General features: G+C 37.3%; 2 protein-coding genes and 1 non-coding gene across 3 annotated transcripts in view; all 3 read left to right on the top strand.

The window, feature by feature from the left end:
- ARL13B (ADP ribosylation factor like GTPase 13B) overlaps positions 1-16,749 on the top strand; it is a 43,129-nt gene that overhangs the window by 14,588 nt on the left and 11,792 nt on the right. The window contains 2 exon segments of the mRNA XM_036755799.1: positions 12,824-12,929; positions 13,989-14,191. Of these exon segments, the coding sequence (XP_036611694.1) occupies positions 12,824-12,929; positions 13,989-14,191 (309 nt within the window).
- NSUN3 (NOP2/Sun RNA methyltransferase 3) overlaps positions 14,067-16,749 on the top strand; it is a 74,184-nt gene continuing 71,501 nt past the window's right edge. Inside the window, exon 1 of the mRNA XM_036754316.1 lies at positions 14,067-14,191. The gene's annotated coding sequence lies outside the window, so the exon portion shown is untranslated. The remainder of the gene's footprint in view (positions 14,192-16,749) is intronic.
- Positions 16,378-16,484, top strand: LOC118849243. The gene has a single exon (XR_005010296.1). It is a non-coding gene; the product is annotated as a U6 spliceosomal RNA (small nuclear RNA).

The raw sequence follows: 16,749 nt of genomic DNA, 5'->3' as shown, positions 1-16,749 counted from the left end.
GCACAGGGCTTGGCATATAGTAAGTGTTATATAAATGTTAATTATCGTCATCATCGTTAAATGGATTCTTTCATTTAAAGAAAAGCCATGTTTTTAAAAATAACAACTAAAAGGAGCAGCCAGCTGGTGCAGTGAGTAGAGCACTGGCCCTGGAATCAGGAGGACCAGAGTTCAAATCTGGCCTCAGACATTTGACACACCAGCTGTGTGACCTTGGGCAAGTCACTTAACCCCAATTGTCCTGCCCCCCCTCCCAAAAAATAACAACTTAATGTCCATATCATTGCTCCCCCAGAATCACATAAGTTTTGTAGTATTTTTGTTTCCTTCCCGGAAGAGCCATTAACTAATTTTATAATGTATCATTGAAAACATGTAGAGAGCTTTATAAATGAGAGCTTTCAAGTATAACTCTCATGATTCTCAAGTACCATACAAAAAAGTGCAAGGTATCATGCCTAGTGAGTAGAGAGGACTACCCTTGAAATCAGCAAGATCTGGGCTCAAGTCCTGCCTATGACATACAAGCTGTGTGACCCCGAGTAAGTCACTTAACATTCCAGTGCCCCTAGGCACTGTAAGACTACATGTTACAGAGGAGTTGCTTGCCTTTGTGGTTTGAAGGAGTTTCTATGCTGAAAGAATGAAACCACAAATCTGGACCAAAAAACACCTCTCTCCCCCATATCTGATAAATTCATGGAAGTAAATTATGTAAATGATTTCTTTAATGATACCTCAGCTCACGTGATGAATAATTTTAGAAAGATACTAAACAAATATCATCATAGATACTAATGATTCTAACTACTACCACTATCAGTTCTAGCTAGTATCATTAATGCCATTAAATGGCCCGCAAGAGAAATACCCCTTTTATATCATTGACCCCTTTGGCAGTCTAGAGAATCCTATGGGACCTTTTTCGGAACAGTGATTTAAAAAACATTTTAAAAATACACAGGCTTACAAATGAAACAAATTATATTAAAATATAATTATCACGGTTGCTGTTTTTTGAAGTTTATAAATCCTATATTTTTTTATCTGTCCGATTAACATAATGGCTGTAGGAAAAAAAGACCGATCTGTGCCTTCCATTCTTTTCCAGTGTCACATTATTCTCCAATAATCTCCTCTAGGCTGCAACTCTTGGAGTTCATAAGAGATTAATTTCTAGGAGTTTTAGAATGTTAGGGTTAGAAGAGGCCTTTTGAGATTTTCCATTCTGACCTACTAATTGGAGGAATTTTTGTTCAGCCTGATAAGGTGGGGCATCTAAACTCAGCTTTAAATATACAACCAGTGATAGTAGTTCTGTTCTTCATGGGTAGCTAGTACTTTTTCTTCAGTCCGCTAGTTTAGAGTTTCTCTAAAAATCTGCCGTTTTCTAATTTTTAAAAATCAGGACATTTGTTTGTCTCTATATGTTCTGATGCCCCTTCCATTAGTAGTAATTCAGTTGTAATTTGCAGATCATATATATCTGCAGATCATTCATCAGACATCTTCATGTATCTAGAACATAACAGAAATCAGAAGATAAACTGAAAAGGTCAGATGAGGAACTAGTGTTAATGCTACTAAGTTCACAAATACCATCTCATGTCCCTAGGAGAGTCCCTCAAGCCCTTTACTCAGAGTATAGTCACTTGAATTTTGTACACTATTCTCACAAAGCCTGATAGTTAAAATCTATCATCTGACCCCCAACCAATAGCAAATGAGAAAAAAAAAAACAAATTGAAAGGAAAAAATTTCTCACCCAAACAAAAGGATGACAGCAAATATGCCAACTAGACAAAGCTCATAAGTTTGGGGACATTTAACCCCAATACGCTGCAGTGATTTCTTAGAACTTCGGAGTCCTGTGGCCCTGTATAATTGGTGTTTATGGTGGTACTCCTGACATGACAATAAAAGATTATATTATTTCACTATTTTCTTTTTAAGAAAGGGAAGTGTGCAGTGCACTTTGTCTTAGATAATATTTCCATAAATAGTATTAATGTGTGTGTGTGTGTGTGTTCGTGTTTGTATGTGTTTTTAAACTACTTAGAGGGTGCCAGTTTTCTGGCAGAAAAAATTGCTGTTCTGGACTACTACCTTTTTCACTGATGCTCGAGTCTTGGAATTCAGTTTCTTTGACTTTAATAGTCAATGTTCTGATGATGATTCTCTCCAAATTTAGTTAGGTAGGATACCAAGTTCGTACTTGAAGCCCAGATTGGAAAGCACCTACCATAGATTTTGTTCTTATGATACAGCTTTTGAGAACTCCAGATTACTTCATAGTAATGTCACGATTTATTAGAGTAATACTTAGTGTTCTTTCTGTTCCTCCTCCTTTTCCCCTCTTTCTCTTTTTTTCTCTTTCATAATATATGTGTATTTAATATATAAATTTTGTGTTATACGTGTAACATATACACATACATATATTCCTAAATGATTTATTCGATTCCATAATGATAAAGTCAGATTTTGCTTCGAGAAAGTATAAGATATATTATAGTGAAGTGTTCTTTCCAATATACATTACCTCTTATGCTTTCATTCAGTCCTAGTCACTGTCTTCATACTTCAATACTTTAAGGTTACACTTATATAGATCTATATATATATATAGGTTGCTGCTTCTCTACAACTTAATAACACAGTCTGTAAGAGTTGCTAAGGCGAAAAATTTCTTGAACTCTTTGACTTCGCCATGCAATCAGTCCATGGTTCCAGACTTCAAATTTTTTCTAGCCAGGTAAATAACACCTTCCAGAGAGCATGCAGCCTCTTGAGTTACTGCCATGCCACCTTGAGAAATCTGAGTAGGACTTATGTTTCTATGTCACTGAATCAATCAGCAAGTATTAAGTACCTCCTATGTGTCAGGTACTGTGTAGGGAGACAAGTACAAATGGAAAGTCTTTACATGAACTTACATTCTAATGAGGGAAACAGCTAATACATATAAAAATATAAAAAGCATAAATATAACATTAACAGATACAAATATTTAAAATTAAACATAAAGTAATTTGGGAGGGAAGGTACTAATATTTGGGGAGCTCAAGAAGGGCTTCATACAGAATTTGCGTCATTGGAATAGATGGACTCTGTGAGATACGGGTAATGAAAAGAGTGCTTTCTAGCCATGTTAGCATAAAAGTACAAAAGATGGGAGATGATGACATGGTTAGGAACAGAGAGAAGGGTAGTTTGGCTGGGTCACACAGTGTGGGAGAGGTAGTAATGTCCAAAGAGGCTAGAAAGGTAGATTGGAGCCATGTTGTACATGGCTTTAAAAGCTACAGGAGTCTATTTGATATTAGAGGCAATAAGAAGCTACTGGAATTGGTTGAGTGGAGAAGTCATACTATGAGATCTCTACTTTCAGAAAATAATTTCAGCAGTAATATATGGGATACATTGCAGTGTGATGAGAGACTTGAGGAAGGGACACCAGTTAGGAGGCTGTTAAAATAATCTGAGCAACTTAAGGGCCTGAGCTAAAGTGATAGTTGGGTGGGCAGAGAGGAGGAGTAACATAGGAGAGATGTTGTCAAGATAGAAATGGCAGGATTTAGAAATATCTGATTGGAATTGTGGGGGAAGAAAAAATGAGTTCATGATTAATGTCAAGATTGTGAATCTAAGGGACATAGGGAAGAAGGGAGAGTTTAGAGGGAAAGACAGCGAGTTCAATTTTAGACGTGTGTTTAAGATATCTCTGGGGCATCCATTTTGAAATTACTAATAGGCAGTTGGTTATCTAGGACTGAAGCTTGGGAGAAAGACAGAAGTGGGATGTTGAGATCTGAAAATGGTCTGCATAGAGATAGTAGTTAAACCCATAGAAGCTGATGAAGTTTTCGTGAAGGCAAGAGATAGGGAAGCAGTAGTTTTTATTTATGTACTCTATTTTGAAAACCTAAAGTATAGGAATAATATTTCACCAAATTAAATAATTTAAATCCGCCTAATTTGTTGACTTGTTTCCCTTTACTGGAAGTCTTCAAATAGAAGCTAGATGATCACCTGTTAGGGGTATTGCAGAAAAGTTTGTTGGCCAGGTTGGAATGGTTGATCTCTGAAAGTATCTTCTGAAATGCTTTGATGGTAGTAAAAAGAATCATTGGCTTTCTTTTTCCACTTTTTAATTAGTGTATATTAATAACATATGCTGAAATAATCTATCTTATGATGATTTTATAAAAATCTATAAGAAAGCCATCTTATGGGCAGCATTTTTATAGTACTTCATTTCAGTGAAATTTAGTTTTTGCTTAATATGTTCTTTCATGTAATTTTTCTTACTGACTGTTAGGTTCAAGTGAAAATATACATGTAAAGTACTATGTAAATGTCATGTGTTATTTAGGATATAAAAAAACCTTGATGTCTTAAATCTTTTGAAAACCGACATGTGAAAATATGAAGTATGGTGGGTGCATTTCACCATTTTAATAAACTCAATCAACAAACATTGATAATTCAAGTTGAAGGCTTATGTTGTATGTAATTAGTTAAGTATTGTAACATTCAGCTTTAAGAGAAAACATTTACCTTGCAAAAATGCATTATATATGATTTTAAAGGTGGTTGCTCTTTTTCTTATCCATACCTTATTGAAAACACTTGGATTTCCTTACAAGTGTGGCATATCTTTGGGCATTCATTTAGCTGCTACTCTGATGTATGATTACTTACTAAAAGTGTAAAGAATACCTAGTCTGGTTTAAGTGGCTCACAGTCTCACTCTGTTCCTCTAAGGCACTTCCTAAAAGGTCTTTCACATGTATAGAAGTTCAGTTATTCACAATCATAGAGGTAGTAGAGATAATTGAAATCCAAACTCTAGCATGTTAATTTTGTCCATGATTTTCAGTTCTTTTCCCTAATAGGTAGTCGATCAGAATTGTAATAAATATCAAAATTGCCAGATTTTGATTTGTCATTTATATAGGCACTGGCCCACATATGGTGGTAATATTATCAAATGGATAAATATAAAATGCCTGGTTTATCTGTTAATTGAATAGTTAACCTTAACTAGAATAAAATTACCAGTGAAGGAAGAAAAATTTGAAACAGAAAGTATGGTTTTTGGTGGCAGTCACTCAAGCTTGAATTGTAATTTTTGCAAATAGGCATTTTTAAATTATTGTAACTTCTGTAACTTTTTTCTTAGGAAACTGAATAAGGTAGTCCTCTTATACTTTGTTCTGCACGAACCACTGGAGTATTGTATTCAGTTCGTGGAGCCACATTTTAGGAAATATATTGATAAATTTGAATACATCCAGAGGAGAATGAATAGGATGGTGAAAGGTTTGAAAGCCCAATATCCTCTGTAGCTTTATTGAAGAAATTATAGATGTTTGACCTGCAGAAGAAATGACTTGGAAACAAGAACACAGTATATTAAAGATATTTCAAGTACTAGTGGGGCTGACATGTGGAAGACTTGCTTTGCTTGGCTTCGGCTGGCATAACTAAAATAACAGGTAGAAAGTGCAGAGACAGAGGATTAGGTTAGACGTAAGGAATGTTTCCCTAACATTTGGAGCAGAGGTGTCTTAAATGACCATTGCATTGATGGCAACACTCTCTAGTCTCCCAAACCAGATTAAAATGTAATTGGGAAATATTAAACCAGAGAAATCAAAATGGAGTAGAACATAGATAAATATTAATGTATGATTTTTCTAAGTCAATATTCAGCACATGGATTCTTATATACTATCTGGTTTGTATTTGAGGTTGACGGAACTGATTTAGGGCATGACAAAAGAACAGACTGCTTCTGTAGGTGGTGAATTGCTGTCTCTTGGACGTCTTCAGGCAGAGGCAGAATTCCACTTGGGTTGTTAATAGAAAATTTTCTTACTTAACGGTGGCTTAGACAAAATGACCTCTAAGGCCACTTCCAACTTTAAAATTCTGTCATATTCTAATCGTTAGTAAGTGCTCTAATATTTGTAGAACGTATATACACACACACACACACACACACACACACGTGTGTGTGTATATATATATCCAGTCATAACCCTAAAAAGATTTACCTGACAAATCTTTCCATTATTCCATTACCTTTGAACCTCCATTTGACTGAAAATTTTCTTTATGGGATTTTTAATTTTGTCAAAAGACTTCAATTCTGTAACTGATTGAGTAGATACCTTGTGTTATCGCATTTAATGTGTGTATTTGTTCTTATTTGTTGAATACATATTTATGTTGTAATCCATGATACTGTTTACAGACTTGTTTTCGTTAAAAGTCATAAGATAGAGTGATCCAAGAATAATTAATTGTAAATAAGACAGTTTTTATATAAGCATAAATAGAATTTAAATTCTTGTAGGACTAGAATGATTTTCAAATTTTATCTTTGTGTCTCTGGTGCCTTGTGCTTTGTAGGTGCTTAATAAATGTTTGCTAGATAAATGATTAACATCAACAGAAAAGGCAGTGGTGACTATTAAGCATAAATACGAGTGTGATAATAATATTACAAATAACAAAAAAATGTATGTAGCTTTCTAAAGTGTACGAAGTGCCTTTCTCAGAACAAACTCGTGAAGGAGAATAGAGCATGTAGTTTTTATTCCCATAGTACTGATGAATAAACCAAGGAGTTGTGACTTGCCCATGTCTGCACGGCTAGCAAGCATCAACATCAGGATTCAACCTGGATCTCTGGAGTACCTTGCCACTGTATTGTGCTACAGTGCATATTATCATTCTCACTTTTGAAAAATTAAATAAGTATGAGAAGACCTTTATATATGTAACCAAAATTGCAACACTGAAGAAAAACAGTGGTAAGCACAAGAATGTTCTTTTTTATGACTAGGTGAGGTGGTACCTCAGAGTGTTTTGCTTTTTTTGGGGGGGGGGCAGGGCAATTGGGGTTAAATGACTTGCCCAAGGTCACACAACTAGTACGTGTGTCAAGTGTCTGAGGTTGGATTTGAACTCAAGTCCTCCTGACTGCAAGGCCGGTGCTCTACTCACTGCGCCACCTAGCTGCCGCACCTCAGAGTGCTTTAGTCTGCCTTTCTAATCAGTAATGATTTAGAGTATTTTTTTCGTATGAATATATGTAGCTTTGATGTCTTACGAAAACTGCCTTCCTTTAACCATTTATCATTTGGGGAATGGCTCTTATTTTTTAATAAATTTGACTTAGTTCCGTATATATTTTAGAAATGAGGCTTTTATCAAGAGAAACTTGCTGGAAAATTTTTCGTGGTGCCTTTTAGCAAAATGTAATTTTGTAGTAATAATAAATAATAAAAAATAAGTAATAAATGTAATCTTCCTGATTATTCTTTTAATTAGGTCTGTTTTTTGCTTTGGTTTTGTCTGATATGATTGCTACCCTACTTTTTTTTACTTCAGATGAAGCGTTTAGATTCTGCTGTGTGTTTACCTGTTTCAGGTGTATCTCTTGTAAACAGCATATTACTGGATTCTGGTTTTTTATCTTCTGCTATCCACTTCTATTTTGTGGGTGAACTCATCCCATTCACATTCACAGTTATGATTGCTAACTGTATTTCCCTCTATCCTGTTTTCCTCTGTTTATCCTTCTCTCTTCCTTTTTGTCCTGTCCTTCCTCAAAAGTCAGTTTTGCTTCTGACCGCTGCCTCCCTTAATCCACCCTCCCCTTTATTATACCCTCCTCCCTCATGTCTCTTTTCATCATCCCCTTTTGTTTCCCTATTGGGTAAGATAGATTTATATGCCCAACCGAGTATGTGTGTGTGTATTCTTCCCTCTTTGAATCAGTTCCAATAAGAGTGAGGTTCAAACATTGTACCACTACCTCCTCCTGACACCATTTCCCCCTCCATTTTATAAAAGCTCTTCTTGTGCTTTTATGTGAGAAAAATTTCTCCTTTCTGCCAGTGTATTCCTCTTTCTCACCCCTTCATTTTTTTTGGAGATGAGTCCTACACAATCAACCCATGCCCTCTTTTCTATGTGAACTACTTTTAATTGCTCTAATAAAGATGAAGAGATTCTTAGGAGTTACCTGTGTCATCTTCCCATATAGGAATATAGACAGTTTAACTGTATTGAGTCCCTTATGATTTGTCCTTCAGATTTCCTTTTTGTGCTTCTCTTGAGTCTTGTCTTTGAATGTCAGATTTTCTGTTCAGCTCTAGTCTTTTTCTCAGGAATTCTTTAAAGTCCTCCTGTTTATGTGGGTTTAATATCAGATTATCAATTTAGAACTCAGAGGGATTCTAGAAATAATCTAGTTCATTGCCTGCTGAGAATTGACATGTCTTAAGTTCACATAGTAAATGACAAAGTATTATATTTAATTTAGAATTTTGATTAAATGATCAAAAAATTAGTAATCAAGTTAATTAATAATTAGAATACAGTAAAGTTCTCCTGGCTCTGCTCCGCTCACTCAGCATTATGTCGTGTAGGTTTTTCCAGGTTGTTATGAAGTCTGCATCATCCCCATTTCTTATGGCACAATAGTATTCCATCACCTTCATATACCACAGCTTCTTCAGCCATTCCCCCATTGATGGGCATCCCTTTGATTTCCAATTCTTGGCTACCACAAAAAGAGCTGCTATAAATATTTTTGTACATATGGGTCCTTTTCCCGCTTGTGTGATTTCTTTGGGATACAACCCTAGAAGTGGTATTGCTGGGTCAAAGGGTATGAACATTTCTATAGCCCTTTGGGCATAGTTCCAAACTGCTCTGCAAAATGGCTGGATCAGCTCACAACTCCACCAGCAATGTAACAATGTTCCAATTTCCCCACATCCTTTCCAGCATTTATCATTTTCCTGTTTTGTTATTTTAGCCAATCTGACGAGAGATGTGGTATCTAGGAGTTGTTTTGATTTGCATTTCTCTAATCAGTAGTGATCCAGAGCATTTTTTCATATGCCTGTAGATAGCTTTAATTTCTTCCTCTGAAAACTGCCTGTTCATATCCTTTGACCATTTCTCAATTGGGGAATGGCTTGTATTCCTATATATTTGGCTCAGTTCCCTGTATATTTTAGAAATGAGGCCTTTGTCAGAGATACTAGTTGTAAAGATTTTCTCCCAATTTTCTGTTTCCCTGCTAATTTTTGTTGCATTGGCTTTTTTTGTAGAAAAACATTTCAATTTAACATAATCAAAATTATCCATTTTGCATTTTGTAATGCTCTCTCTCTCTATATGTGTGTGTGTAGACACATATACACATACACACACACACACACACATATATATACATATATATATCTATATATACGTGTGTGTGTGTATATATCTATCTCTATCTCTATATATGTTTCTTTCAGCAGTCCTAATACTAAGGTCTCATGAATTATACACATCATCTTTCCATGTAGGAATGTAAACAAAACAGTTCAACTTTAGCAAGTCCCTTATGATTTCTCGTTCTTGTTTACCTTTTCATGCTTCTCTTGATTCTTGTGTTTGAAAGTCAGATTTTCTATTCAGCTCTGGTCTTTTCACTGAGAAAGCTTGAAAGGCCTCTATTTTATTGGAAGTCCATATTTTGCCTTGGAGCATGATACTCAGTTTTGCTGGGTAGGTGACTCTTGGTTTTAATCCTAGCTCCATTGACCTCCAGAATATCATATTCCAAGCTCTTTGATCCCTTAATCTAGAAGCTGCTAGATCTTGTGTTATCCTGATTGTGTTTCCACCATAGTCAAATTGTTTCTTTCTGGCTGCTTGCAGTATTTTCTCCTTGATCTGGGAGCTCTGGAATTTGGCGACAGTATTCCTAGGAGATTTCTTTTGGGGATCTATCTGAGGAGGCGATCAGTGGATTCTTTCAATTTCTGTTTTACCCTCTGGCTCTAGACCATCAGGGCAGTTCTCCTTGATAATTTCTTGAAAGATGATATCTAGGCTCTTGTTTTTTGATCATGGCTTTCAGATAGTCCAATAATTTTTAAATGATCTCTCCTGGATCTATTTTCCAGGTCAGTGGTTTTTCCAATGAGATATTTCACATTGTCTTCCACTTTTTCATTCCTTTGGTTCTGTTTTCTAATATCTTGATTTCTCATAAAGTCCCTACCTTCCACTTGCTCCAATCTAATTTTGAAAGTAGTATTTTCTTCAGTGGATTTTTTTGGACCTCCTTTTCCACTTGGCTGTTTCTGCTTTTCCAGGCATTCTTCTCCTCATTGGCTTTTTGGAGCTCTTTTGCCATTTGAGTTAGACTATTTTTTAAGGTGTTGTTTTCTTCAGTATTTGTTTGGGTCTCCTTTAGCAAGTCATTGACTTGTTTTTCATGGTTTTCTCGCATCACTCTCATTTCTCTTCCCAGTTTTTCTTCTACTTCTCTTACTTGCTTTTCCAAATCCTTTTTGAGCTCTTCCATGGCCTGAAACCAATTCTTATTTTTTTTGGAGGCTTTTGATGCAGGCTCTTTGACTTTGTTGACTTCTTCTGGCTGTATGTTTTGGTCTTCTTTGTCACCAAAGAAAGTCTGAGTCTGAATCTGAGTCCCTTTTCATTGCCTGGCCATGTTCCCAGCAAACTACTTGACCTTTGAGTTTTTTGCTGGGTATGACTGCTTAGAGAGTAGAGAGTGCTTTTTCCCAAGTTTGAGGGGCTTCCCTGTTGTTTTCGGAGCTATTTCTACATAGCAAGCTCTGCCATACCACCAATCCTCTACACCCAAGAACCGCCAGGCGGGACTGTGACTCAGATCTAAGCAGGCTCTGCACTCCCATTGTGATCTGCCACTTAATTCCTCCACCAGGTGGGCCTGGGGCTGGAAGCAGCTGCAGCTGTAGTTCCTTAGAGGTGTACCACCTCCGCTGCCCCCCAGGCAGTGGCCAAACCGCAAACTCTTTTCACTCTGTCCCTGCGGTTTTTCCCACTAACCTTCTCTGTTGTCTTTGGTGTTTGTGGGTTGAGAAGTCTGGTAACTGCCACAGTTCACTAATTCAGGGCGCTAGGGCCTGTTGCGCCCAGCTCCCAGTCTGATTGTTCCTGGCGTGGCCCATGCTGGGCTCTGTTCCTTTCCGCTCCCAGCTCCGTGCGAGATACCTTACCCAGCGACCATCCAGGCTGCTCTGGGCTGGAGCCCTGCTTCCCTCTGCTATTTTGCGGGTTCTGCAGTTATAGAATTTGTACACAGCCATTTTTCTATGTGGTTGGAGGGTCCTGGGGGAGACCTTTAGGCAGGTCCTGCTTTCCAGCCCTGTCCTTCACTTTCTAAGCATACCGTGACATCAGGAAGATGATGCCTTGACTTTCAAGTGAATTGAATTTATGTGAGGGAGGGCTGAGCAAAGTCACCAACCTCACTTTCTACTCCAGAGCCATCTAGGTCCAGTGACCAGATACGGATCAGGACAACTGGACATGGCCCCAGGTACTTAAATGTTTATTGACTAAGAGAAATGGAAGGAGGCACCCAAGCATTTTCTGTGTCTCGGGCTCTCATAAGTGTTTGAAGCTAGCTAGCATAACATCTGGCATTTAATTGGAGTTTTGGAAGGAGAGAAAGCTCCCTTCTGTTGCTTAATTGGGCAAGGAGGAAGAGACAGAAGTGAGGCCAAAGCCAGTGCCAGAGTTGGGCTGTCAGGGCAAGGCAAAGAATGAGGAAGAACCCACAGGGACTTTTTTAATAGCTTCCCAACCGATTGCCCTACTTTCTTTGCCTGGCTTTCAAGGTCCTTTACAGTCTGGTGACTACCTTACCTTTCCAGCGTAATGTTACTCCCTGCCACATACTTTGTGCTCCCACCAAGATTACTTTTTATCCTATAAGTACCCTTTGACTTACTTGCCCCATTGACTTTTTTCATGTCCTCATGTTCCTTATGCTTAAGGACCTATTGAATTCTTTAGCACCCAGCTGAAATGCCATGTCATCCATGAAGTTCCTTTCTTCCTTCTTTCCTTCCTATCTATCCACACGTGCATATACGTATGCTTCATAATTACCTATAAATGTTCTATATTCCTACCAGAACATTAATTCATTGAAGGCAGAGTCTGTGTCTTACCTAAAATTTCTGTCTTAACTAAAACTTAACATGGTTATCTATACAGAGTAGTCACTTAATAAAGGTTTAGCGAATTAACTATGTTTTGATTTTCTTGAAATACTATTTTATAATTTTCTACACTTCTTGAATGTTTTGAGTCATAAGAAAGCATTTTAGATACCTTTCATTTTTGTCCTCCCAAAAGTAGTGGTTGTCTTTTAATGAGGAAATTATGTAAGTAGAAATATGTTGCTTACTGGTAATATTACACACAAAATATTTCACAAAAAATGGTTCTTGATTTCAAGAGCTTATATTCTACTGGAGTGATAAGTGTAACTCAGGTAAATCAATTTATTATGCACCTAATTTTGCTTGGTTCTGTTAGATGGTATAAAAAATAATAACAATGGACAAGTGTAGTGTTTTAAAGTTTGCCAATTCTTTTACATATATTACCTCATTTCTGTTCCTTTTTAAAGTAGAAAATCATAGAAACTGTCGTAGCTTTTTAGTCACTTTAATATGGGGGATAGAGAAGGTAGAACAAGATTACATCAGTAGCCATTGCTAAGATGAAAATGAGGATTACTTCTTTTTTACACCCAGCGATATGGGCAGTAAACTAGATCAGTTGTAAGAGTCTATTAAGAATTTGTTTTACACATAGTAAAATAAATCTTAGAGAATTTTCTAAAATCTATGGTTAGTGGATGAAAACTGAGTATATCTTAATATATTTTTGAATGGCTTGATTTTTGAATAATTTCATTATAAGGTTGTTATATAAACCACCTCTTATTTTTGTTTTCTAGTTTGGCGAATAAACAGGAGAAAGAAGGGGCTTTAGCAGAAGGTGTCCTAATAGACCGGTTATGCCTGGAGAAACTGGTCAACAGACAGAAATGTGCCTGCCAGCTAGTAAGTTTCTCTGGCCCTCATTCTATCTCGCTAATTATTTTATGAATAACTTTATTTTTATGAAAAATGCTAGTCTTCTCAGACAAAAGTCATTATATAGGCACTCTAATTTGACAAACCATGTTTTCTCTGACTACTTCTTGGTGTTGATAAATGCTATAACTTTTATTTTCAGTTAAATAATAGGTAAATATAGTTGCAAAGCAGTCACCATTCTATATAGTTAAAAATTACGTAAATTGGATCCATAAATTAAGGTCAGTATTACAAAATGAATTGAGGCTTTAAGGCAATTTTCACAGTCATTGTTTAAGTTCCACTCTTGCCCTGAGATATCCCAAATATTGTCTTTGACACCTGACCGATGTATAGGCCGGGCCTTCAAGAGAGTGCCGGTAGCAGAGAGAGAGAGTGAGTGTACACACATGCTAGTAAAGCTTAGTTTTTTTTTAAATGAAAAATAAACGTAGATAGAGGTTATAATATTTTTCCCACATTCCAGTAGATTGACACACCCAACTTCAAAGAGCTAGATCATTGATCCACTATAATATTTGTTATAAAGAGCGTATGAAAGTTGTCAAAATACAAGGTGTCCCAACAATCTTGGTTCTACGTTAAGACTTTAGAACTTCCTGTGTTTCAGTTTATGTACAAATAGATTAGTGATGATGAGAGTAGCAATAATAGCTGGCATATATACATTGTGCTTTAAAGTATATTACCTACATTTGATTAACCTGGTATAGTAGATAAAGTGCTGGACTGAGAATCAGGAAAACCTGGATTTGAATCCTACCTGTGTGATTATGAACAAATCACTTAACATTTCTGGCCCTCAGTTTTCTTGTCTGCAAAACTAGCAGTTTGGACAAAATTTGTGATCCTGTAAACAGTATATTTCATAAGTTAAATGAAAAGATAAATTCTTTTTTTAAATTTTAGACTTGCATAGTTATCTTGCGAAGTTATTTTGAGACAGCTGTCTTACTATGGGTGAATACCTTTTATTTTGAGTTTAGGTAATAGTCATTAAATAGTTGTTTACCATGTTTTTAGAAAGGTTGTTCAGCAGTCTTGGGCTCTCGGAAGAAAATGGAGACTTCCATAAAAAAAGGTCTTGACTGGTTGCTGGATATCATCGGAGGTGACTTTGATTCCTTAAATGAGCGTGTTCAGAAAGACACAGCTGCTCAACAAATTTTCGAGGAAAGAGAGAAACAAGAACGAGCTGAGCGAGTGAGGAAACTACGAAAAGAAAGGTACTGACTAATTAAAGTATCTGGCCAAATGCATCTCATGTCAAAAACACCAAAATTGTGGGAGTAATTTATATTTGTTATTTTTATCCATTCAATTTCCTCTTTTCTGTGTGAAGGAAGCCACTGGATAAGAATTTGTTAATACTATGCGTCATTTGCACCTGCAAGTTTGGATGATATATTATCATTATTATACAAATATTATGTTGTAGGCAAATTTACACAATGGAACATCTTTTTCACTTATAAGCCTTCATCATCCCTCACAGTTTTATAATTTTATCTATCCTCCTTGTCAGCTTAGCGAAAAAGTGGATTTTCAGAGGAATCTCTTTATCAAAATCTATTTATCTGCTTTTCTTTTGTGGGAAGGGTAAGAAAAGTTGTATTCTTGAAAAAAATGTACTGCTTGAATGAAAACAGTTAAGGTTGGAGCTGTGGCAGTTGCCAGACTTCTCAACCCACAAACACCAAGGACAACAGAGAAGAACTGCAGAACCCACGAAATAGCGGAGGGAAGCAGGGCTCCAGCCCAGGAGAGCCTGGATAGTCACTGGGTGAGGTCTATCATGCATGGATCTGGGAGCGGAGCCAGGAGGGGAGCAGAGCCCAGCGTGGGCGGCAGCAGGATCAACTGGACCAGGAGCCGGGCAGAGCAGGCCCTAGCGCCCTGAATCAGTGAGCTGTGGCCGTTACCAGACTTCTCAACCCACAAACACCAAAGACAACAGAGAAGGTTAGGGGGAAAAGCTGCTGGGAAAATAGAGGGAAAAGAGTTCACGGTTTGACCACTGCCCGGGGGGGGCAGGTTGCGCAGCAGCGGGGGTGGTACAGCTAAAGAACTACAGCTGCGGTTGCTTCTGGCCCCAGGCCCACCAGGTGGGAGGAATTAAGTGGCCGACCAGAACAGGAGTGCAGAGCCTGCTTAAGATTTTCGTCAGGTCCGGGTTGGCGGTTCTTGGGGAAGGAGTGCTGCTGTGGCAGAGCTGGCTGTATAGAAATAGCTCTGAAATCAGCAGTGCATCCCCTCAAGCTTGGAACAAAGCACTCTTTACTCTAAAAGCAGTCATACCCTGCTGAAAAACTCAAGGGTCAAGTAATTGTCTGGGAACATGGCCAGGCAGCGAAAACACACTCACATTCAGTCTCAGACTTTGGAATCTTTCTTTGCTGACAAAGAAGACCAAAACATACAGCCAGAAGTTAACAAAGTTCAAGAGCCTACATCAGAATCCTCCAAGAAAAACATGAACTGATCTCAGGCCGTGGAAGAGCTCAAAAAGGATTTAGAAAAGCAAGTTAGAGAAGTAGAGGAAAAATTGGGACAAGAAATGAGAATGATGTGAGAAAACCATGAAAAACAAGTCAATGACTTGCTAAAGGAGACCCCAAAAAAATCTGAAAAAAATATTGAAGAAAACAACACCTTAAAAAATAGACTAACTCAAATGACAAAAGAGCTCCAAAAAGCCAATGAGGAGAAGAATGCCTTGAAAGGCAGAATTAGCCAAATGGAAAAGGAGGTCCAAAAGACCACTGAAGAAAATACTACCTTCAAAATTAGACTGGAGCAAGTGTAAGCTAGTGACTTTATGAGAAATCAAGATATTATAAAACAGAACCAAAGGAATGAAAAAGTGGAAGACAGTGTGAAATATCTCATAGGAATAACCACTGACCTGGAAAGTAGATCCAGGAGAGAGAATTTAAAAATTATTGGACTACCTGAAAGCCATGATCAAAAAAAGAGCCTAGATACCATCTTTCAAGAAATTATCAAGAAGAACTTCGCTGATATTCTAGAGCCTCAGGGCAAAATAGAAATTGAAAGAATCCACTGATCGCCTCCTCAAAAAGATCCCCAAAAGAAAACTCCTAGGGATATTGTCACCAAATTCCAGAGCTCCCAGGACAAGGAGAAAATACTGGAAGGAGCCAGAAAGAAACAATTTGAGTATTGTGGACAAACAGGATAACACAGGTTCTAGCAGCTTCCACATTAAGGGACCGAAGGGCTTGGAATATGTTATTCCGGAGGTCTATGGAACTAGGACTAAAACCAAGAATCACCTACCCAGCAAAACTGAGTAACATGCACCAAGGCAAAATATGGATTTTCAACAAAATAGAGGACTTTCTAGCTTTCTCAGTGAAAAGACCAGAGCTGAATGGAAAATTTGACTTTCGTGCTTGCTTCGGCAGCACATATACTAAAATTGGAACGATACAGAGAAGATTAGCATGGCCCCTGTGCAAGGATGATATACAAATTCGCGAAGCGTTGCATATTTTTTACTCTTTGATAAACCCAAAGAGGCCAGCTTCTGGGCTGATAATTCACTATTTCACAAAAACTGTTGGGAAAATTGGAAAATGGTAGGACAGAAACTGGGCATAGACCAATATCTTACACCATATACCAAAATAAAGTCAAAATGGGTTCATATTTTAGGAATAAAGGCTGGTACTATAAGTAATTTGGGAGAGCAAGGAATAGTTTACTTATCAGATTTATGGAAAAGAAAAGAATTCATGACCCAAAGAGAGATAGAGAGCAT

This window comes from Trichosurus vulpecula, chromosome 4 (assembly GCF_011100635.1).
Source record: "Trichosurus vulpecula isolate mTriVul1 chromosome 4, mTriVul1.pri, whole genome shotgun sequence".
Classification (NCBI taxonomy): Eukaryota; Metazoa; Chordata; class Mammalia; order Diprotodontia; family Phalangeridae; genus Trichosurus; species Trichosurus vulpecula.
The sequence above is the reverse complement of the archived record's forward strand: the minus strand, read 5'-3'. Positions and strand labels throughout refer to the sequence as shown.